Below are 24,424 nucleotides of genomic sequence, written 5' to 3'. Positions count from 1 at the left end.
CTGTAAAGAGCTACACCCTAAAAAGTAAAATTAATATGTAGTTGAATATTTAATATATTTAGAATGGGGAAATAATTTCTGAGCATAAATATGTAGAAGAAATTGCTAAGGAAAAGATAGATAACATGAATATATTGAATTTTAAATTCTGTAAGTTGGATACCATAACCAAAATGAAGACGCTAACTAGTAACAGAAAATACCTGCAATAAATATAATGGGCAGAAGTATAGTAAAGAGCTCTTCTAAATAATTTAAGAAAAAAATTCTAATATCCCACCAAATAAATAGGCAAAATACATGAACAGACAGCTCACAAAGGAAGAAATGGAAATGACAAGTAAACAAATGCAAAGTTCAGTCACTCACTAATCAAATGAATGTAAATCAAAATAAGGAAATGCCGGTTTTTACCTGATTTGCAAATATTAAAAAGCCTATGTAGTGATTATTTTCTGGTGATGGTATAGTGAAATGGATATTCTCAATACACTGATATGAATTAACAGTCTTTTTAGAAAGCAGAGTGATATCTTATGTCAAGAACCCTAAAAATAGTTCATATCACGTGAACTATCATTTGCTCTTCATGAAATGTAATTTAAGGAAATCCTCAGAAAAATGCTCAAAAATCCATATTTCAGGATGTTGATTGCAGCATTATTTATAATATCACAAAAATAGAAACAGCTTAAACGTGAAATAGTAAGAAGAGTGATGCTTAATTTGTAGTCCATCTGTATAATGAATGGTTTGCAGTCATTAAAAAATCATATTAAAAAAATACGTAATGGCATAGGAAAATTTTAATCACAACCTAATTTCAAAGAGCAGGCTACAAAAGCTGAATGTGGTTTATAATCCTATTTAAAAATATGTTTGCCTACACATGTACACACTATCAAAAAACAGGCCAAAGAAAAACCCCACATTACGTTTTTAGAATTACTAATTTCATTCTTGTAATTTTAGGTATTTTCAAGTCCTCAACAATGAGTGTGTGTTAGCTTTAGAACTGGATTTTTGTCATTTATTTTAAAAATGAGCAGTTCCTTTTCTATGGATTTTAAATGTTCCACCAGCAAGATCCTATGTGCATATTGCTTCCACCCTTACCATCTGCCTCCAGTTTAAAGCAGTTCAACAGTTTTATGTTTAGCATTTTCCAGTATCAGAAGTACTACTGAAGTTATCCCCTCAGTCTAATTTATCCTTAATCAGCCCCACGGTGGTGATGGGCGTATGCTGCTGTATGCTCCTGTTTTGTACCCTGACACCGCCTAGAAAAGCTCGCTACTGCTGGCCCTAACATCGCCTAGAAAAGCTCGCTGCTGCTGGCCCTAACATCGCCTAGAAAAGCTCGCTGCTGCTGGCCCTAACATCGCCTAGAAAAGCTCGCTGCTGCTGGAGGGTAGTGTTTGATCTGGGTGAAGAGTGGAGTGGTTTTTTAAGACATATATTGCTGAATAAAAATGTCTTTTCTTTCTTTTTTCCTTTGGTCTGAGTTAATTGTTGTTGGAAGACATTGCAAAACTATTTAGCAGAACTTTTTCATATATTTTCTAGTACAAGAGCTGTGGTTAATTAAAGATACCCTGAGTAAAATTGTCCGGTGCTAAGGTTCAACAATTAGGTATTCTTGCCCATAGAGGAAACATTTTGGTTTGCTATAGCTTCCTATCAGAAAATGTGAAAGCCAACCCCTAATTTGATTTTCTGCCTGATAGCACATTTTTAATATTAGGTTTTAAATCATTCTGTGAAATTCTGAGCTATTACAACATTTGAAGTGTTCTAAAAATTATAACTTGATTAAATTAATAACCAAATGTAGATGTTATATTCATTTAATGTTGCAGTAAAACAAAGCCAAATATTCCTACTCCAGTACCCTTGGAAAACTAGTTCAGGTCTGATGTTGACCAAGATTCAAGGATGTACCCAGGCATGGCACCACTCCTGTCCTACTGCTCTGCTTAAATCATGACCTCCTACTGATTGAATGCAATGGTATCTTTTTAAAATAATATTACTGAGCACCCTTGCAGGTTTTGATATTAGGAAGCACTTTCTAACTCTTGACTATTTCTCTTCCCTTGATTCCTATGATACTTCCTTCTATATTTCTGTCTTTCTGTTGGCTCCTTTTAGTTTTTTCATTCATTTAAAAAAACTCTTAGGATCCCTTGGGTGGAATCCTTTGTCACCCTGCTACTTGTGACAGTCACTTCTTGCCCACTGTCTTTTGATTCATATGTTTGATGAATGTTCCTGCAGTTTTTATCTCAGCCTTTCCTCTGAGCACAGATGCCTGTTTGTACTTCATAGTACTTTCTGCTTATGAATATGTCCCACCAGCACCTTAAATCCAACTGTTATTCAATACCAAGTTTCTTGTCACCAGTTCTATTTATTCTCAGATATTGGCAACATCATCCATGTGGTCCATCCAAGCTAGCAGCTTCAACATCATCTTTTGTTAAACCCTCCCTGCTGAGTTTTCCCTGAAATATGTTTTAAACCTGGCTTCATTCCCCACCCAGTTGCTCAGGGCTTTTGTGGTGAAGTGAGAACTGGGCTCCATCTTTCGCATGCTCTTATTGCCTCTCAAATCTCTCTTCTAATTGAAGCTGTTATTTTTTAAGATATGAACTTAATTATGTCTTTTAACTAAAGAACACCATCCCATGGTTTGTCATGACACACACGAGTGTGAAATTTTATAAAATGTTAGCCACTCAGTCATGTCTCACTCTTTGCAACCTCATGGACTGTTGTCTGCCAGACTTCTCTGTCCATGGGGATTCTCCAGGCAAGAATACTGGAGTGGGTAGCCATTCCCTCCTCGAGAGGATCTTCCCGATCAAGGGATCGAACTGAGGTCTTCTGCACTGCAGATGGGTTTTTTACCGTATGAGCCACAGGTGATCTGCAGATCAGCGGCTCAGCGGCTCCAGAAGACTAGTTAGAAATACAAACTCTCAGGCTCCCACCCATCCTTACTGAGTAACCATGGGGATAGTGCCCAGTAATCTGTGGTCCAATAAATCCTCAAGGTAATTCTGATGCACTCTGCAGTTTGAGAATGACTGCATTGCTGGTCCTAAAGCCTTGCTGCATATTATAATAACCTGTGGAGCTTAAAAAAAAAAAAAAGAAAAGAAATACCCAGGTCCCAGACCAATTAAATCAGAAACTTCATCTGTCTGACCTGGCATCAGTATGTATCTTTTTAAGGGCTCCCCAGGGGAATTAGATACGTTGAAAGGTTAGAGAATAACTTAATCTATACAATTCACTTTCTTCTGCTGAATCTAAAGCAGTGCTTCTCCAACTTGAGTGCACAGTGGAATCACCTGGGAAGCTTTAAAAATGACTGATGCTTCCCTCACCTCAATCCCCATTCTGATTTAATTGAACTGAAGTATGACTTGGTCATTGGATTTTTTTTTAAGCTCCCTAGGCGATTTGAATGTAAAACCAATATTAAGAAAAAGTGTTCTAAAGCCATGCTGAAACTCTAGCGTGCCTAAGTACCACCTGGAGTACTTAATAAAAGCAGAGACACCCATCGTCCTGTCCAGGTCAAGAATCACCTGAAATATTGCACTAAAAGACTTTTCCAGCTGGCCTTCAGATTTCTCTAGTTTGATCCTGATGCATTCTCTAAGCTCCGCATCATTTACTGCCCTGTCCTCACTTCCTACAACCACCCCCTCGACGGCATCATGTTACTTAGCATACCTTAAATATACCTTACTTAAATCATTGGGAAAAATGTAGATTATTAAAGTCAATGGTTTTGAACCAGTTGATAAACTATTTGGAAAAGAAGTTACCTGGATTGCTATAGCTTACTCCTTAAATAAATCCCATGTAGATACAGGAAAAAAAAAATTAAAGAACAACCTTAGGGAATTCCCTGGTTGTTCATCGGTTAGGACTTCATGCTTCCACTACAGGAGTCATGGGTTTGCTTGCTAGTGGGTAAACTAAAATCCCGTAAAATACAGAGAGTATCAGAAAAATTAAGTACTAGAAGAAAATATGGTTGCACTTAGAAAATAATTTGGGAGGGTGGGAAGACCTTTCTGAACAAGGTACAAAACCTTATAAGCCATAAAGGAAAATGATTGTTAAATCTGATTAAATAAAATTGTCTCTGCAGAATAGTTCATATTAGCAATATTAAAAGATAAGCACAAATGGAAGAAATGTCTTTAGTGTGTTCAAAGATTTTCCTCAGTATACAAAAACAAAAACTACAAATTAATTGCAGAAAAAGACTAACATAAGAGCGTAGTCAAGTATGAAGAAGGTAGTCTGGCCAAAAAGGAATAAATGGTCAGGTAAGATTTTAGAAAATGTTCAGTTTCACTCATCCTAAACAAATTCATATCAAAACAATATGATACCACCAAAATCTGTAAAAACTGCAGTGTTGACAAGATTGAGGGGAGATGGGGTTCCCAATGCCATTAGTGAGAGTGTAAATTAAGGCAGTGTCTTTGGAGAGCAGTTTAGCTATATGCACCAAAGTAAAAAGTGGACTGGCTTTGGGGGCCAGTGTAGTCCTGCTTTTAGGAGTTTAGCTCCTGGGTATAATCACCTGAGTATACAGAAGATATTCATTGAATAATCAAAACACTGAAATCAGTCTAAATATCTGTTAATAGTGAGTGCAGGAGTGAAGTCGCTCAGTCATGTCTGACTCTTTGCGACCCCATGGACTGTAGTCCACCAGGCTTCTCCCTCCATGGGATTCTCCAGGCAAGAGTACTGGAGTGGGGTGCCATTTAAGACTGAGTAAATTATGGTATATGACATACTGGAATTTTATTTGATACTAGAGATGACAGATTTAGATGAACTGATATAGAAAACTGTAGCTAGATTATTAACAAAAAAACATCAGTTATAGAACATGCTGTGCTCTGCTGTGCTTAGTCGTGTCTGACTCTTTGCCACCCCAGGGACCGTAGCCCCCCAGGCTCCTCTGTCCATGGGATTCTCCAGGCAAGAATACTGGAGCGGGTTGCCACACCCTCCTCCAGGGGATCTTCCCAACCCAGGGTTCAAACCTAGGTTTCCTGTATTCTTTACCATTTGAGCCAGCAAGGAAGCCCAAGAATACTGGAGTGAATAGCCTAACCCTTCTCCAGGAGATCTTCCTGACCCAGGAATCGAACGGGGATCTCCTGCATTGCAAGCGGATTCTTTACCAGCTGAGCTTAGAACATATATATATATAAACAGTTGACCCTTGAACAACACAACAGAAGTGCCCACCCTCTGTGCAGCTGAACATCCGAGTATAACTTAGAATTGGCCCTCTATATCTGAGGTTCTTCTGATTGGCAGGTTCTCTGTATTTGTGATCCATATCCATAGTCAACCAACTGCTGAACTCGTGCGGTGGTAAAGAGTATTTACTATAGAAAAAAATCCACATGTAAGTGAACCTGCACATTTCAAGTCTGTGTTGCTTGCTCAAGGGAAATCCTATACAGCACAGCATTATTTGGGAAATTTTTAAAAATGTACATTGTATATACTTGTATATCTATCTGTATTTCTGGGTGAATCCGTGCATCTGAAGAGTGGAACTGGGGCTGGGGAGACGACATGGAGCCATAGCTTGCTGCAGCTTAGCTTGCCATAGCTTGCTGGCCCATGATGAGTTCATAGTAAGTGTTTGATTGAATCAACGAATGAGAATCAGAGGCTGGAAAAGAATTTCGCATACCACCTTTAACTGTTTTCTATACCACCTTTATTTTTTTAATACCACCTTTAACTCTTTGAACATTTTTACAATGTATATAATTGTTTTTATAATAAAATGAAGACGTGTAAAAATGTGCTATTCACTTTTGAGACTCTGTCCCTTTGCTCATTTCCTCTGCTTCAAAAGGATCACTTCCTTTCTCCTGCAATTTTCCTTTGAGTCAGATGAAAGGTGGCCCCTGTGCAGCCATGCATTCTTCTCTCTTCTGAATGTGTGGCTTCCTCATTTTATGTGTACTGGATACATACCACCACAAGTGCAGTATCCCGTCATGTTCTGTTGGGTCTTTCTTTCCTGCCTGGTGGGTGAGAGCATTATCCGGGATGGTGTGATTCATCTAACTTCCTCCAGAGGCTACTAGGGGTCTACCACATCGTAGCCAAAAAGGAGGAAAATACGGCAGTACTTTCCTGTCCAACTGCTACGTGCTGGTCTGTGTTACATTCACGCTGACCTGACACCCAAAGTCATGGTCCATTTTTGACCCTTTCAGTATTCTCAGGATACAGAACTCTAGCTTAGACAGTCTCCAGAATACCAGTATTCCATTTCATCCGGCATCTCTGCCAACATCACTTGAAGGAGAATCCCAGTATCAGTTACTTACTAGGTCTAGAAAGGTATTCAGCAGATATTGACTCTTTTTCTCTCTCAAGCTTTATTGAGATATTAATGACATATAACATAGGCAGGTTTAAGGTATATGACATGATGATTTGATATGTGTATGTATTGTGAAATTATTACCACAATTAGATTAGTTAACTCCCATATCCCCTTACATAATTGCAATTTTTGTATGGTGATAACCTTAAAGCTTTACTCTCTTAACAACTGTTAAATATATAATACATATTGTTAATTATAGTCACCATACTGTACGTTAAATCCCCAAACTTATTTATCTTATAACTAGAAATTTGTATCTTTTAAACATCTCCCCATTTCCTCCACCCCTAGCAACTGGAAACCAAATTTCTACTCTCTGAGTTTTTTTAGACTTCACCTATAAGAAAGAATATACAATATTTGTCTTTCTCTGTCTTATTTTGCTTACTGTCATGTCATCAAGGTCCAGCCCATGTTGTCACAGTAGGCAGAATGTCTTTTTTTTATGACCAGATAACAGCCCATTGCGTGTGTGTTCATTCATTCATCAGGGGATACTTAGGTTGTTAATGTGTCTTCAGTTCAACTCAGTCGCGTCCAGCTCTTTGCGTCCCCTTGGACTGCAGCACACCAGGCTTCCTTCCCTGCCCATCACCAGCTGTGTCTTGGTTATCGTAAATGATGCTGCACTGCACATGGAAGTACAGATGTCTTTTTGAGATGGTGATATCATTCTCTTCAGGTTAACACCCAGAAGTGGAATTGCTGGAACATATGACATTTCTGCTGTTAATTTTTTGTTGAGTCTCCAAGGTGTTTTCCACAGTGGCTGCACCAGTTTACATTCTCACCAACGATGAATCAAGATTCTCTTTTCTCCACATCATCACCAACACTTGTTATCTCTTGTCCTTTGGATAATAACCTTTCTGACAGTCGTGATATGAAATCTCACTGTGGTCTTGGTTTGCGTTTCCCTGATGCTTAGTGATAGTGAGCACCTTTTCATGTGCCTGTTGGCCATTTGTTTATCGTCTTTGGGAAGATATCTATTCAAGTTATTTCCCCTTTTTTAATCAGATTGGTATTTTGCTATTGTATTATTTTTTAATATTAACCCCTTATCAGAGACATAATTTGCACACATTTTAGCTCATTCAGTAAATTGTCTTTTCCTTTTGCTGATTGTTTCTTTTGTTGTGAAGCTTTTTAGTTTGATATAACCTCATTTGTTTATTTTTGCTTCTGTTTCTTGCTCTTTTGGTGTCATAGCCAAAAAATTATTGCCAATAAAATGCACAGGAAAAGATGTTCAACATCGCTAATTATTAGAGGAATGCAAATCAGAACTGTAATTAGGTATCACCTCCCACCAGTCAGAATGTAAAAACATCTATAAATAATAGATACTGGAGAGGGTGTGGAGAAAAGGGAATGGTCCTCCACTGTTAGAGGGACTATAAATTGGTACAGTTATTATAGAGAACAGTATGGAGGTTCCTTAACAAATGAAAAATAGAGCTATCACATGATCCAGCAATCCCAATCCTGGACGTATATCTGGAGAAAATCATAATTAGAAAAGATACATGCACCCCAGTGTTCATTGCAGCACTGTTTTCTTGCTATAGCCAGGACATAGAAGCAACGTAGATGTCCATCAGTAGAGAAATGGATAAAGAAGATGTGGTTTGTGTATACAATGGAACGCTACTCAGCCATAAAAAGAATGAAATAATGTTATTTGCAGCAATGTGGAGAACACAATGGCACCCCACTCCAGTACTCTTGTCTGGAAAATCCCACAGATAGAGGAGCCTGGTAGGCTGCAGTGTAGGGTGCAGTCCATGGGGTCGAGAAGAGTCGGACACAACTAAGTCATTTCACTTTCACTTTTCACTCTCATGCATTGGAGAAGGAAATGGCAACCCACTCCAGTGTTCTTGCCTGGAGAATCCCAGGGACAGGGGAGCCTGGTGGGCTGCCATCTCTGGGATTGCACAGAGTCAGACACAACTGAAGTGACTTAGCAGCAGCAGCAGAGATTGTCATAACTGAGTGAAATAAGTCAGAGAAAAACAAATATCATGTTATCACTTATATGCAGAATCTTTAAAAGGGGTACAAATGAACTTATCTACACAAGAAAAATAGTTACAGATATAGAAAACACACTTATGGTTGAAAGTGAGAGTGAAGTTGCTCAGTCGTGTCCGACTCTTTGCTACCCCATGGACTGTAGCCTACCTCTCTCCTCCATCCATGGGATTTTCTAGGCAAGAATACTGGAGTGGGTTGCCCTTTCCTTCTCCAGAGGATCTTCTGACCCAGGAATTGAACCTGGGTCTTCTGCATTGTAGGCAGACGCTTTGCCATCTGAGCCACGAGGAAACCCCTTATGGTTAAACTTATGGTTATCAGGATGAAAATAGGGAGGAGGATAAATTGGAAGGTTAGGATTGACACATCCATACTATTATTTATAAAACAGATAACTAATAAAGACCTACTGCATACCACAGGGAACTCTACTCAGTACTCTGTAATGGCCCATATGGGAAAAGAATTTTTAAGAGTGGATTTATATATATGGGTAACTAACTCACTTATGCCTGAAACTAACACATCATTGTAAATCAACTATACTCCAATAAAATTAAAAAAAAAATTGTTACCAAAACCAATGTTAAGGATTTTTTTCTGTTTCTTTCTAGCAGTTTTATTGTATCAGCTCTTACATTTAGTAAGACAAGTATTTATTAAATGATTCATTATGCCAAAGTAAATTTTGGCATAATTTTGGCCTAATTTTTCATTCAGAGGACCTTAAAGACTCTGTTGTGCTTTTTAAAAGAATAATAACAACTTTTCCCCCTGCCTCAACACACCCCAGTATGCCTGAAAGGTTCAACACATTAGAATTAATAGCTATGGGGGTCCTTAAGGTAGTGGTTCACTGAAGATTGATATCTGTGCATTCAGAATCTCAGAGTTGCAAACAAGTGCCCCTCACCCCATCCATCAGTTACTTGGGATTGTATGCTAAAAATATGGGCACATGTATAGATCATAAATAGAGTAAGGCCCTGAATGGACACATCCCTATTATGGATAAGGAAGAATCATGTTTTCTGCAAGAAGGAATGATTAGAATAATTAGAATGATTTTAATTTTGCTTCTGATAATCACTGGTTCAATTGAGTCGCCCCCTGCCCCATGCCTTGGTTTTAACCTTTCTAATAATTTTACATGTTCTAATGCTCAGTTCAGTTCAGTCGCTCAGTTGTGTCCAACTCTGTGCCCCCATGAATCACAGCATGCCAGGCCTCCCTGTCCATCACCAACTCCCGGGGTTCACTCAAACTCATGTCCATCGAGTCAGTGATGCCATCCAGCCATATCATCCTCTGTCATCCCCTTCTCCTCCTGCCCCCAGTCCCTCCCAGCATCAGAGTCTTTTCCAATGAGTCAACTCTTTGCATGAGGTGGTCAAAGAACTGGAGTTTCAGCTTTAGCATCATTCTTTCCAATGAACATCCAGGACTGATCTCCTTTAGAATGGACTGGTTGGGTCTCCTTGCAGTCCAAGGGACTCTCAAGAGTCTTCTCCAACACCACAGTTCAAAAGCATCAATTCTTTGGCACTCAGCTTTCTTCACAGTCCAACTCTCACATCCATACATGACCACTGGAAAAACCATAGCCTTTACCTAGGCCAAATATTAGGCATTCTGCTTGTTTTAAAAATGGAAGAATGAGATGTATAGTTCTAAGGCTAATATCTTCTTCATGTACTGTTAGATACGAATTATAAAGATAGCTGGCATTTCAGCTTTAAGCAGTCACATGATTAGAGTTGATAGTAAAAGCATAAACACAGTTGTGGTTAATGAGTGTATTCTTCCCTACGATTTCCTTATACAGAGGCTTTTAACCTTAACCCAGGAACAGAGGAGTGGTATACAGCTTAGCTTGGGGTGGGGGGTGTTCTCTTTTAGAAGAGAGGAGAAATTGTGAAAATAATTTTTGAGTTTAGAGAGAGTTACAATTGGACGCCAGTAGAAGCGTAATAACTTACTTGATTGACCTGTGACACCTGTGAACAGGTGGTGCTTCTAGAGTGTTGACATGGTGGGATGCTGTTTGTTTAGGCTGATGGGGAAGAAATTTCCAGCCTTAGTCCTGTTTTGAGACTACTTGGAGGTCAGAGTGAAGCGAATTAGTATAGCTGAAATAAGAGGCAAGGAAGTTATAGAAGGTGGGCAGTATAAAATCTTCAAGACTTGAGGGCCCTAAATAGGTAGTGAAGTCTTGAGCTTGATTTACCAGAGTACACGGAAATTCTAAAGTTCTCAGCTCTTGCGGCTTACTAGAGTCACTTCATTTAAAAAGGGTAGACTAGGGCCTGGGTATCAGCATTTTTAAAGCCTCCCAAGTAATTCTGTGCATCTGAGCTTGAGAACTGTTTATTGATCCAAGCTGAAAGTGAGGGGGGGAAGAAAAGGTCCTAGAGGAGAGTCTCAGGGCCAGGGTATTTCCAAGATCTTGTGTAGTGTGGTTTATGGAATCGAAAGCCAGAATTTTGATTTATTAGATACTTGGTACATTACATATTATTTTATTATGAAACAGTAGAATTGAATGTATTAGATTCTTTTAAATCTTGAGATATTTCTGGAGTTAGAAACTGAACATAATTAAGTAACTATTTAAAAAATACATAACACATATTTTGTTTCCTTCAGATGGAATGCCTTTTAGTCAGAAGCCAAAAGAACATTTTCCATTTGTTAAATTAAACCACCTTAAATTTAGTATTTATATTTTTAAGGGGAGCTGAAAGGAGGAGATTTATAATAGAGAATACATCTAGATTCCATTTAGCAAGTTATAAGGACATGCAGCATTTCAGGACATGCAGCATTTCATTTAAATATTTCCTCTTTGACTAGAAATTATTCAGCAATTGAAGGAAACAATCTGAGAGGAACCAATTTCTTGATATCATTCACCCTTTTTCTAGGTAAAAATGCAAATTCTTTGTATCTAATTATGTTAAAGAATTGAAATCCCTTCATGTAAGATAGAAAAAAATATGCACACCTTAGGTTACGTTCTTTGACTTGGTCTTTTATCTACATTCAGAGACTAATTAATTATCTAAAATTGATACACTGCATCACATTTCATAAAGCTGCATGAAACTTAGGAGTATCTGTTATGGTAGCTATGTTCTTATCTCCCGTTTCTTGACCTTACAGACACTCCTCAGTAACTTTATACAAAGGCTAAAAGTAATCTCTTCTCTATTGCTGGGAAGATGAATTACTGTAGATGGGAGGAAAACACACAACTATAAATCAACTTTCTTCATCACTCTTGACATCACTAGTCTTTACTCGAGATCACCTTGAGATGTGACATCAATTCAGAGTAATAAGGAAGGGTCAATGAAAAGCTAAAACATTCTTGAAAACCCATTATAACACATCTCCAAGGGATTTGTGTCAATGCCACAGCATTTCAAATACGCTACACAAATTTCAGAGGAATGGCTTCATGAAATGGAGACAACAGGCATCTGTGAGAGTCTTATGACATAGAAAGTGACCTGTTATTGGATCTCTCTTTCACTCCCTACATGTTTTTCACCCTATAAACTCATCAGTCCTTCCTTAAAAAGCAGGGCATGTCCATTTGTTAAGTGTCTGTTGCTACACGCTACATCCTCCATGTGGTGTCATCATTGAAAGCTGGTTTTTAGTGAGTAATTTTGATACATTGGAGATCCAGAATTGATTTCACAAGATGTGTCTAAAGTTGGTAATGTACACATCTTCTATCAGGAGATTTCTAGTACTTTGGGTCTTGTTTACCTGTTTAATCTGTTCAGCAGGTAGCGCAAAGCTCTGTATATAATAAGAACTTCATACATAATTGTTGAATTAGAAAAAATTCAGTACAATTCTCATTTTCTGTGTAACAGACTACATTAGGCACTGAAAATTCAAAATATGCTTTTTGTGTATCTATACGTATGTATAACCAGAGTTTATCCTTCACCAGCATTTAGAATAAGTTAGTGAGAAGTAGCGAGAAATGAAATATAGGACACATCATTATTCCATTCCATTTTACCTATGGTGACAGGACATAGAATGGTTGAAATTATCAATATTCAGACTTCAGTGGTTAGCCTATAAAATTATCTTTCTCTGCAAACCTTTAACCAGCACTGTTGACTAGTTTGGCCATATTAAACAGACCAAAGCTATCAAATCTGTTAGGCACTAAATAATGTGAGCTGGAAGAATGTTATTTGCTCTCAGGTACAATAAAAAAACTGCAATAGAATTTTTATGTTTAATTGAGTAGTATAAATGCTACGTACAAGAAATGTAACATTGTTAATTGTATATAGTATGGAAGTGTAGCATTGTTAGTTGCATACAGTATGGGACATAAGTACATTTTGTGTGTGTGCATTCAGTTGCTCAGTTGTGTCCGCCTCGGTGGCCCCATGGCCTGTAGCCCCCCAGGCTCCTCTACCCATGGAATATTTCAGGCAAGAATACTGGCGTGGTGTGCAATTTCCTTCTCCAGGAGACCTTCCCGACCCCAGAGATGAACCTGGATCTCTTGCATCTCCTGCATTGCAAGTGGATTCTTTACCATGGGCGCCCCCTGGAAAGTACATTTTAATATATTTAAAATTATTTGAAGTGGTGCCTCCATAAATAAAAGAGCATAAATCCCACTCAAATTTTCAAGGGTTTTATTTTGCACTTTTTAAACTAAGTATAATGGATTTATAAGATTGTGTTTGTTTCAGGTATACAGCGTAGTGACTTGTTTTTTGTTTGTTTGGTTGCTTGTTTTTACAGATTATTTCCATTTTAGGTTATCACGAGGTACTAGGTATACGTCTTTGTGTTATACAGTAAATCCTTTATTGCTTATCTATTTTACAGATAGTACCTAGTTTGTACCTATTAATCCCATACCCCAAATTAGTCCCTCCTTCCCTTCCTCTCCCCTTTGCTACCCCTAAGTTTGTTTTCTAAATCTGTGAGTCTGTTTCATTTCTGATGTAAATTCATTAGTATTACTTTTTAGATTCCATGTATTATAAGTGACTTCATATGGTGCTTGTCTTTCTCTGTCTGACATATTTCACTATACATAATGCCCTCCAGATCCATCCATGTTGTCACAGATGGCAGTATTCTGTTCTTCTTTATAGCCAGGTAATATTCCATTGTGTATATGCACCACATTCCTTAAGCCAGTCATCTGTTGATAGGCACTTGGGTTGCTTCTGTGTCTTGGTTATTGTTAATTTCTCCTCACATTCCCAACCCTGTCCTCTTTCAGTCTTCTCCATCACAGTTCAAGTCACCATCAACCTATCTTGCTTAATCCTAAGATTTAGGAGGCATCCTATATACAAACATATATATATATATATATATATATATTTTTTTTTTTTTCCCCCACTTTGTGGCTTCGGGATCTTAAAGGTCCCCTGACCAAATCCAGGCACTGGTGGTGAAAGCTCTGGACCACCAGGGAATTCCCTAGGAGTCATCCTTGCTTCCTCCCTTTCCCCCATTATTCCACTTGGTCTAGTTTCCTAGTAAATCCTCTCGGGTCTACCATCAGAACATACCTGAGCTCTACTTCTGTTCTCTCCAAACCACCATCACCACTTACCTTGTCTATGCTATAGCCTCCTTTCTGATCTCCCTGCTTCTGTTCATTGCCTGCTTAGAGCCCACTGGACATGGAACAGCACGAGGGCTCTTTCTAAAATGTAAGTCAAATCATACCACTCTTCTCTATTAGGAAAGGATTGATAAGTATTTGTCAAATTAATCAGATGACAGTGAGAAGTGGTACTGGGTGAGAGTCAATGTGACAAGGATGAAAAAAAGAGGTTCAGAGAAGCCAGGTTTTAAGAAAGCCTTGATTTATTATCCATAATTCTTTTTCTACTTGAAAACCAGGCATAAAAGTCTATTTCTTGGCCTGCTGTATGGGCATGCCTGATGGTTTAGGTGGTAAAGAATCTGCCTGTCAAAGCAGGAGATGCAAAAAGATGTGAGTTCTATCCCTGGGTTGGGAAGATCCTCTGGAGAAGGAAAAGGCAACCCACTCCAGTATTCTTACCTGGAAAATTCCATGGACAAAGGACCCTGGCAGGCTACAGTCCTTGGGGTCGCAAAGAGTCGGACAGGACTGAGCATGCACACGCTATATACTATGTTATATTGGCCTGCTGTGAACGCTTAACAGCTTTCCCTAAGAGAGCGCTACTGAAGGCCAATCAAGGTTTTTCTCTGTCCACTTAGAGTCTAAACAGCTGCCCAGGTTTAATTAATATCCCACAATTATATCTGGAGAGTAGCCAGTTTCTGAAATGGCTAAGTGAGAGGAGGATTTTTAACTCTCCTATTGCATCAGCTGGATCTGATAGCATAGACATCAAGTTCTCAGGTGAATTTGAACTGTTATTTTTCAAAGTCCACTCAGCCTGCGGTCCCTGCATAACTAACTGTTCAATTGTCCCTTCATCTGCTGCCATTACATTTTGCAAGGGAGTCCTAGGTTTGGGCCTGTGAAGTTTGGACTTCAGGTTTTTCAGCACTGTCAATTTATTGCTGAGAATCTCCTGCAGAGCGATGAGAAACACAGTGCTATTTGTTAGGGTATAAAAAAGTCACAACTCATTTAAGCCGATCATCAAGTAATGACAAGAAGGATTAAAGTGGGGGCTTACTCTTTGATCCACCAGGAGTTTCAAATGGCAGTTATCATTAATTCTTGGATTCCCTCAGTCCTGATAGAAAATCAAGGCAACCAGAAACTATCATTTTGTAAACAGGCAGCTATTAAAAACACATTAATAATCTATAGTGGGTATAGCATATGCCTTTTAAAAAGATTTGCAGCTTGTTTCTCTGCGGTGAAGACAGAGGACTTCTCCAACCTAATTACAAAGCAATCAAACAATTTAATTAATCTGGAAATCACTTTCTTAACAATAACTGCCTCCAAAATGAGGCACCCCGTGTAGCTCCGTTAGGTAAGTACTGTTTTGATGTACTGCCTGTGTGTTCGCCATGCCAGTTCCCCCTGGGAATCATGGAGTTAATTACCTATCCAGCGCCTGCCCACCCACCACTAAGGTTTCCTTTACCAGGTCAGAAGCAGTGGTCTGTAAAGTGTCCTGGCACTCAAACATCCAAGAGCCAGCAAATCCCTTCGAACAGCAGGATTTGAGTTATAAGCAAGTGTTGCACATATGGGCAGAGAATTAACTGGCACTGGTTTTCATTTGAGAGTCTCGCAGGTATTGCTTTGCAGATGGGTGGATGAATTCAGAGAGCAGTGCTGTGCGCAGTGAAGGTCAAGTATAGGACTCCGGTTCCACTCCATCTTGTTTTCTTGTCCTGGAAAAGTGCTACAAGTGTCCAGAGCAGTCTGGTCCTCATCTCCAAGTGAAGAATGTATAAAGTGTGCTTTATATTTCAATCTGTTCTAAATCAGTGTTGTTGTGTATCACAGAACAGTATCCCTACGTCCTCAAACACAACACACAAATCAATGTTTGTTTCAAAGAAGACCAAAGGCCTCAAAGATTGAGGTGTGCCTATCTAATCTACTCATCTTGTCATTTCTCCCTAAGGAAAATTGAGGAATTTTCTGTAACAAACGACACAAAAAGCTCTAGAATACTCATCTGTCCTTTTCCTCTACTATTAATACTGCCCCAGTTCTCTCTAAAAGTTCCCAGTTAGTGGAGCAGGCATCCTCCCCGTCTGCTAACCTTGGAAGTATCAGTTCGTCTGTAATCGTTTTCATCACTTATTTCTGATCCATCACCAGTTACACTTGGTTTGGTCACCAGAACATGCTTTCTGTTGGCTTTCCACACCCTAATCCATCTCCTTCTCCTTGGCAACTCCTCTGTCCACTCAACATACTCACACCAGGTTAAAATATCGAGCGCCTCTCTTGCGTTCAGATTTCTCTTAAGCCTTCCACTGCTGCTGCTGCTGCTGCTAAGTCACTTCAGTCGTGTCCGACTCTGTGCAACCCCATAGACGGCAGCCCACCAGGCTCCTCCATCCATGGGATTCTCCAGGCAAGAGTACTGGAGTGGGGTGCCATTGCCTTCTCCCAGCCTCCCACTAGGTAGTACCAAAACATGTACTCATTGACTTGACCAGTCTGAATTCCCTGATAGTAGAGAATCTGTCTCTCTACTGCATCGCCTAACTGTATTTGGATTGATTCTGTCCCCTTCCTGAAGTCCTTCCGTTCCTTCTCTTATCCTGAGCTTGCTGAACTGCCCTCAAATTAAGCTGCAGTCTCTTGTCCTCAAGGAATTACCAAGTATTCTAGTTTATACTGCCCTTGTTTTCTCCAGTAGCCCACTGTACATAAGGGCTTTTGTGATAATGTGGGATGTGTGTGTTTCTATCTCAACTAGCTCTTCAGTGTGCCCAGAAACAAGAAGAAAGATCTGTGATTAGTAGGAGAATACAAATGGCTATATAACTTAGAGCTGAGGAATATTTTCAGTGTATGGGCCTGGAAAGGCCACATAGAATGAGAAGGCAAAACCCAAGATAAGAAATGGTTAAGGGTAGCCCTGATTTTTTCTTTTTGTCTCGTTTTTTTAAAGAGTGGAGTTAAATTAACCTACGTCTCTATCTCTGTCTCTGCCCATTCATCCTCAGTATGACAGGCCACCACGTATTATAAGACGTTACATGGTTTCCTGGAGGGCCGCTCGTTAAAATCTGTAAAAGTGAAAAGGTTCTTAAGATAATTCCTGTTTCTGCCTCCTTCAGATTCTTCAAAATATTTAATAAGCTCCCTCTACTTGTTCTGGTTGATCTCATATAATCTCCAGATATAATGTTCTCTTCACAAAGAACACAGGGCTAAGAATTTGGTGCCAAGTTTCATTGGCCTTATTATTTATTCTCAGTGATTAGAGTAGTAGGGATTGTTCTCAAAATGCCTTGGCTTCAATCAGTTGTTTTGTTTCTCATAATTTACTGATGGTTTGCTCTGTGTGGGGTGTGAGCAAACCAAATTTTTTTTTTTTCCCCAAATAAAAACAAAATCAACCCAGAGATTTCTGGCATTTGACCTGTTTCCCTTTAGAAACAAAATTTCTAGCCATCTTGAAATCAAGACCTTTTAAGGAATATGAAGAGCAATGCGCAAACTAACTAGAGGAGGGGCTGGGGGAATGAAGGCTGTTGGGAGAAGTTCAAAGAATGTAATTTAGCTGTGTAGATAAAGGACAGAAAGGGTCCTGGATTACCGGATGGCAAAAGCAGAATCCATTTCTCTAGAGGCCTGAGAAACAACAGATGCAAAGGCATGATAAATTTCATTGCAGCAGGGGGAAAATGCTTCTTGATTCTCTATCCATAAAGAAAGGGGCTTTTCAGCACTTCCCAGTTAAGTGACTTTAATTGTGCTGTCTGTCATAAACTTAATGGCATCTGTTGATACCATCACTACAAAATCTGCAACTTTAAGTTAACTGAAAAATTTCAGTAGAGGTGCAGCCAGTCCAGAAGTCAAGGTAACACTGAAATTATCCCCTTCAAGGTGTTAATCTATTCTTTTTGCACACGGGTAATAGATTGGTTACCTTTATGGCTGGGTGCCATTTTGTGTCCCTTCCACCTAATTATAAATTGTCACGTCCGGTGTGAAATCAGCAATGTGGCAACACTGGCTTGCTGTTAAGGATTAAACACGTCTTCTTGATTTATTTTCTGTGTTTCAAGAACATGCAGCCTCTGTTTGCAGCCTTTCCTAGCCTCCTTGTTTAAACCGGCTACAGTCCCATCCGGTCCTCAGGCCATTCTGCCAGCCTAATTAACCATGCAGGGGGAAGCAGGGTGGTCTGGCCGCCTTGGGCCTCCCCTCACCTGCTGCCTGCCAAGCTTGCCCAGTGATCAGCAACAGGTTGCATGTTCTCGTGGGGAAAGTAGCAAGCCTCCAGACGAGCTGTCACCCTATATAAGCATCCATGTTCCACCCACCACGTAAGAACCTGGGGAAGACACCTTCTGCCAGCCGCTGGGTGGCTGTGGCTTTACAGGCAGCCTGGCCAGTCATCCCCTCAGCTGCCTAGGAGCAGAGGGACTATTGAAGAAGATACTTCTGGGCCTCTAGGCTGGGTCATTTGAGGTCTGAACTGCTGGGGTTCTCCACAGTATTTTATGCCATGTTCTGACATTTCTGCCTTTAAAATATGTGCTTTGAAGAATGAGGATTTATTGAGACCTCAGACTTTTCTTCTGTTTCGGTAAATAAAATTACCGAGGCTGCCTTCCTAAAATGGAAAGTCTCACCCTCCCGATTGAAGCTTAGCTTCTCTATCTATCCTACTGTGGAAATGCTAACATCTGGGAGAGCAAGAACCAAGACATATGTATGTACTCATTATTCTGTGGGACTGAAATACTTATATTATGCAATATATGGAAGTCTGTTGGTTGGTGACATGGGTTTGTTTATTCATAAATTACACCCTTGGAAAGTTGTGCTGGAACTCAAGCCAATCCCTTCCTCTCCTCCAAATAAAACGAAAGCAGTTTTTGAGGCGATGGACATTTTACAAAGGTGTACAGAAGCTTACTGCTAAAGAGAAGAGCGTTCTGGATGTAGCTAATGATACAAGAATTAAATCTTCATGTCATTTTTTTTTTCCCTTCTTTCTCTCTACAGGAAATAGCCCTCAAGATAGTCCAAGAAATTTCTCCCCCAGTGCCTCGGCCCATTTTTCATTTGCACGGAGGTAAGAACTTTTTGTGAGTAGAGTGATAACATGTTATGTGGAGAAACCCTCCCCCCTGCCCCAGTTCCTCCACTACCCATTAGAGTTATAGATGCCTCCCTTGATCCTTCCCTAGATAGTGGGCTCCCACTAAGGGCAGAAAAAAACATTTTCACCTTTTCTCCCATCCCTAGTGTAGCGTCTCATACATGCTTTTGATGCTCAACAGACTTTTACTGACTTATCCGAGCTTATATTATAAGGACTTGATTCATCGTGTGTCCTGGTGCAGTTGTCATTGTTACTGAAATACTCAAAAATAAATAAATAACTAAAAATGGCCTTACTTGGCATCACAAGGTATAAACTCTTAAGATGCCTCTTTCCCTGAGAGCACCAAGCCAGCAATTTAGTGACTTTCCTGAGTGTTTTCTCTTCCTTTCTTAGTTAGAATTGGACTCCAAGTATCAAGGCTATATGTCTCATATCTGGGTTGGTGAGTCACAAGGAGATATTGTTGCTCGGAGGATAGTGGGCATACGATCTGCTACCAAAGCTTGTGTCTTGGGATCACCTACTGTGATTTCTCCCAGTCAGAGATGTCTGCACAGCCTCCTCTTCTGAGTGTGCAATAAGTGTGCTTCCCCTGTCTCATTCAAATCTTCACTTTCCTCCATTCCTCTTCCAGTCAGGGAAAACACACGGAAGACAAAATTGCCCCTTTAGCCGGGTTTCTGAATATTCGGAAGGAATTGCTCTTATGGTCCGAATGTCCTGCATAGTTATTACATTTTGTTCAGAGAGCTAATCATACCTTGAAATGAATTAAGGTCACATTTAATCAAGACATACAGGTAGGTTAAAAAAATAGGTTTAACACATTATGTGCAAACCTGCGGTGTCATCACCGCCATTTGTCATCACGTAATGTGTTTTCTGTTACTAGGTCCAGAGGACAGGATCTGCTTACAGTGTATTTGCAGTCCCTGATAATTAAGCTTCTCTTGTCTAATCACACATTCGCCACCACATGGTAAATGCCTACGTGTACCAGGCTTTCCCCATAGGGAGGCACAAAAAGTAATTGAGATGTGATCTCCAAGGAACTTTCTGAGACCCACACCCTGGTTTTCCCCAATTCCAACTTTGATTCTTTCAGTCCTCTTACAGCCTGTAAGCACTGTAAAGAAAATGTGACAGTTAATTGGTTCCACAAAGCCTGTGTTTGTCCAGTGAATGTTAATTCACGATGATGCTACTATGCTAAATGAAAAGGGAAATCCTATAAAAATTGGTTTAAAAAAGAACACAGCATAGTCCTTAAAATACATTTCTTTGAAAAAGAAAAAAAAAGGCGGGGGAGGTGGTGGTGGAATGCATTTAATTACTTGAAGTAAAAAGAAAATGCACATCTCATAGCCTGTTTTTAAATGTGGCCGAAATCAGTCTTTTAATCCTGCCAGATTTATAGGAATGAAGAGAACCTAATAATTAAGTGGCTGACTAGAGGACAGATGACTGGTTTCTGTGCTATTAAAAAAAAAAAAATACACAAACCCCCAGGCATGTTAATTTTTGACAAATAAGCTGTAAACTGTAACAGAAAATTATCACAGGAGACCTCTGGTTCATTTTGCAGGAATTTCCAGATGGAACTCACTGCACAGTCTTCAAAAAGTATTAATTTAGATTAGGACTTGAGTGATCATCTTTTTAAACTTTTATTCAAATAAACAGAACCTGTGTTTTCTATGAAAACTCAAATTGGCCTATTTTTAATATCTGGCATCTTTCTCTTCCATTTTAAAGTTGATTTTTCATTCAAGAAACATGGAAATTCCACTCATGGGTCTCCATTCCCTACCATTTGGTATGCATTTCTGAGACCTTAGGAAGTAATGCCATTTTGGGAGTCCCACATTTTATTATTTTGTATATTCAGTTCAACAGATGAAAGAGATGGCCCTATTTTAAAAATTATTCATGGGTAAAGGGATAAAGGTCGGACTTATGAATCTTTTCTGACCCTACTTATAACATGTGAGAATTTCCCTGCAGTATTCATCTCCTGGTAATGTACTAGTTGCAGTTAAGACTGGGAAATAAGACAACACACACTTGTTTTCCATACCATCTAATATGTGTCTGAGAGTGAAATTATCAAGTTAATTTTTTTAGTATTGGATTAAAATACTAGGATAAAAATGCATGTCATAGTGTAGTGGGTTTTATCTGGAACAAGGAAATACATTTGTATTTTGCTAGTAGCTGTGATCGTTGTTATTCAGTTGCTGAGTCGTGTCAGACTCTCTGCGACCCCGTTGACTGCAGCACACCCAACCAGTAACTGGGCTACTGAGTTACAATCCACCTGCTTGTGGAGTCCCTTGATGTTGTCTTCCTTGGTGGTAAAGTGGAGGTGATGACATTGGTCTGCCTTCCCCAGAAGTTGTGTATAGGTTTCCATATCATACCTTGCCTTCACTTCCTTAGAAATATTGAGAGAGCCCTGAATAAATGCTGGGGATGTCTTCTGGCTGCCTAGTTGTTATTTATCAGGTGAAATATCAGAATGTATTTCCACAAACAAATTAATTAAACAGATTTGCCCGCTGAGGTCAGGTCATGAGACGCTCATTGAGCACAGGTGGGCTGAAGTTACTCTGGTTACGTTATATTGGCATAGTTCATCTTGTTCCCATATCAACCAGACTATAAAATGTATCATGCCAGATGACTCCAACAAACAAATAATGAAACCTGCTTCCTCTTTATGCAGTTGTAATAGCCAGGTTGATACTGGAACTTTTCTTTCTTCCTTTGTCGTACACCGTATCAATCTAACTTTTTGTGGTTAGTATTGAAATGATGGAGGTTTGTGGGGAGGGGTGGGTTTTGAGCGGGTTGTTTTTGTTTGTTAGCTTTTGTTATTGTTGTTTTTGCTAGTCGCTTTGTAGCCTGTGTTCCCATCAGATGTTTTTCTCATGTTACTTTTTCATTTAGTTTAACATTGAAATTTCCACCCACAAAGGAAACACACTTTTCAAAAAAAAAAAAAAAAGCCTTGTGGCTTTGGCAAGAATGTAGTTTTGTTTTCAGGTAACGTTTTTCTGGTAGCTGCTACAAAGAAAAGAAAACATTATTAGTAGGATCCAAACTGTACTTCTGTGGATAGCTTTCTTCAAAAAAAGGGCATGCTATCTCTTAGAGCACATATATCGCATATATAGGAAGTTCTCATGTGCAGTTGTCATGGTAATGAAAATGCAGTTGGTCCTTTGTGTTCCGTTTGAATAAATAGACACAGACAACTTAGGGAACTTTATGAGACATAAATTAGTTCTGGTCCGTGGCTGTGCAGAGTACTGAGCACATTCTTGTTTAAACATCTGTCTAGTCACGTGTTTTCCAGAGTAAGCAAATGTAATTTATGCTTCAGAACTAATAAGAACATGTCTCCTCTTGGAGTTGTTCATGCATCTGAAATACGGTCACTGATACCTGAGGGAAAGGAGAGTTGATGAATCACAAAGCAGAGTCATGGTGGGGAAATTGTGTCCCTCACTCTTTCCAAAGACTAGTTTCTGATAATTGCTATTAAATGGACTGAATAATTCTTTGAAAGCCATATTCTTTTAAAAATTGTTAAAATAGAGAGTCCAGGCATAGGTTCTTAAGTCTGTAATAATTAGCCAAATAAGCCAGGACCAACCTGTGTCTGTTTAATTTATGGTCAGTTGTCTTTGGAAACATATTATTCGAATTAGTTTCTTCTTAAATCTTTTAGCATTTTAAATTGTATAAAATTATTTCTAGAGACCTTGTGGCATTTATTTTCATTCCTTTTATCTGATACATTTACAAACATCTTATTTTGCTTCTTTAAAAACAAAAAAGACTTGATTCAGTTGTCCTCCAATCATGGTCACAGAATTGACAGGTAAATTTTACTAAAATCTTAACATTGTACTATTTCTGTGATTTATCCCCTTGAATCTCTCATTTTGTCTTTGTGGACCATTTGCATTTATTGGAGATAAAAATAACATCCATGGTGACCTATGATTATATTTTCCTTTGATTATAATTTAGGCTAAGATGTCAGTTTTGTACATAAACGTGTGATTGTGACATTTCTCAAATTCAAGTCAAATTCTGAAGAATTCCCTGATGCCCCCTTATAGTGAACATGTCTGTGGTCAGTTTGGTCTGCTCTTATCTCTCACTTGGTAAATTAATATAAATCATGAATTACAAAAAGGCTACATATGATCAAAGAATGCAGTATAGCTCTTTAGAAAAGTGTGTTTTTCCTTTTCTCCCCATGGCAAATGTGTGTATATTTGCCTTCACCGTGTTATGTGATTTTGAAGGCATAGTCCTATTCAAAATTGCTAATAAAATAGTTATTTTATTATTTCTAATAAAATAATCCTATTTTAGCAACAGGATTTTCTTCACTGCTTTGACAACTCATCTGAGACCCTTGTAATGATCCCAATTAATAACTATAGAGTTCAACCCAGAAGCTATCCATCCTGTTGCCATTTGGAGATAAAAACCTTATTCTATTAAGACTCCTGACAGCTTCGCCTCTGTGACTAGCACAGGTCACTCTACCCTGCATTAGCTTCTACCATGAGTGGAGAATTTTCTTTCTTCACTCCCTGTCACTGGCCAGAGCTGGGCCACACACTCATAAACTCTGAAAGAGGCATTTGCTGGAACACTTTATAAAGCCAGGTCATGTCAGAAGGTAATAACTCTTAAGAGATTCTGAACACAAGGTCAGTCACTTTCTTAGTGCTAAAGTTATTTGCCACTTAAGGCTTGAGCCGGCCACGAGCCCCTGATCCTCCCTTCCTTTGGTGTGATGAGTAGGATTGTTCTCTTGAAAGTAATAAGCTGAAAGTCTTTAAGATGCGGTGGAAGTCCCCAGAGGCTCTTATGCCATGCTGGAACTCAGGCCCTTCCAAAGATCGTGGCCCCAGTTACCAGTTTCCACACAGGAGTGTTTTTCCTCCTGCCTTTCTATTTTTATTCATCTGAATCTGCTGAGTCCGACCAATGTAATTATCCCTGGTATTCATTTTGTCAAAGTGTATTAGTGAGAGATCAATAATATGGATCAACCCATTCACTTTCTACTTGTTTGGGTGTATTGATTCAGTTTAAATAAACGTCAACCTGCTGTATAATGTTTGTTTACTCTGGC

The 24,424-nt window shown here is 39.1% G+C and overlaps 1 protein-coding gene across 3 annotated transcripts in view; it reads left to right on the top strand.

Moving 5' to 3' along the window:
• MAST4 (microtubule associated serine/threonine kinase family member 4) overlaps positions 1-24,424 on the top strand; it is a 611,596-nt gene that overhangs the window by 514,935 nt on the left and 72,237 nt on the right. For 2 of the 3 annotated variants that reach the window (XM_068990601.1, XM_068990599.1), the window contains exon 6: positions 19,161-19,230. In XM_068990601.1, the coding sequence (XP_068846702.1) occupies positions 19,161-19,230 (70 nt within the window). Of the gene's footprint in view, positions 1-19,160; positions 19,231-23,140; positions 23,150-24,424 lie in introns of all 3 variants that reach the window. The other variant, XM_068990600.1, reaches the window with a different exon arrangement.

The sequence above is a fragment of the Capricornis sumatraensis genome, chromosome 18, assembly GCF_032405125.1.
Source record: "Capricornis sumatraensis isolate serow.1 chromosome 18, serow.2, whole genome shotgun sequence".
Classification (NCBI taxonomy): Eukaryota; Metazoa; Chordata; class Mammalia; order Artiodactyla; family Bovidae; genus Capricornis; species Capricornis sumatraensis.
The sequence above is the reverse complement of the archived record's forward strand: the minus strand, read 5'-3'. Positions and strand labels throughout refer to the sequence as shown.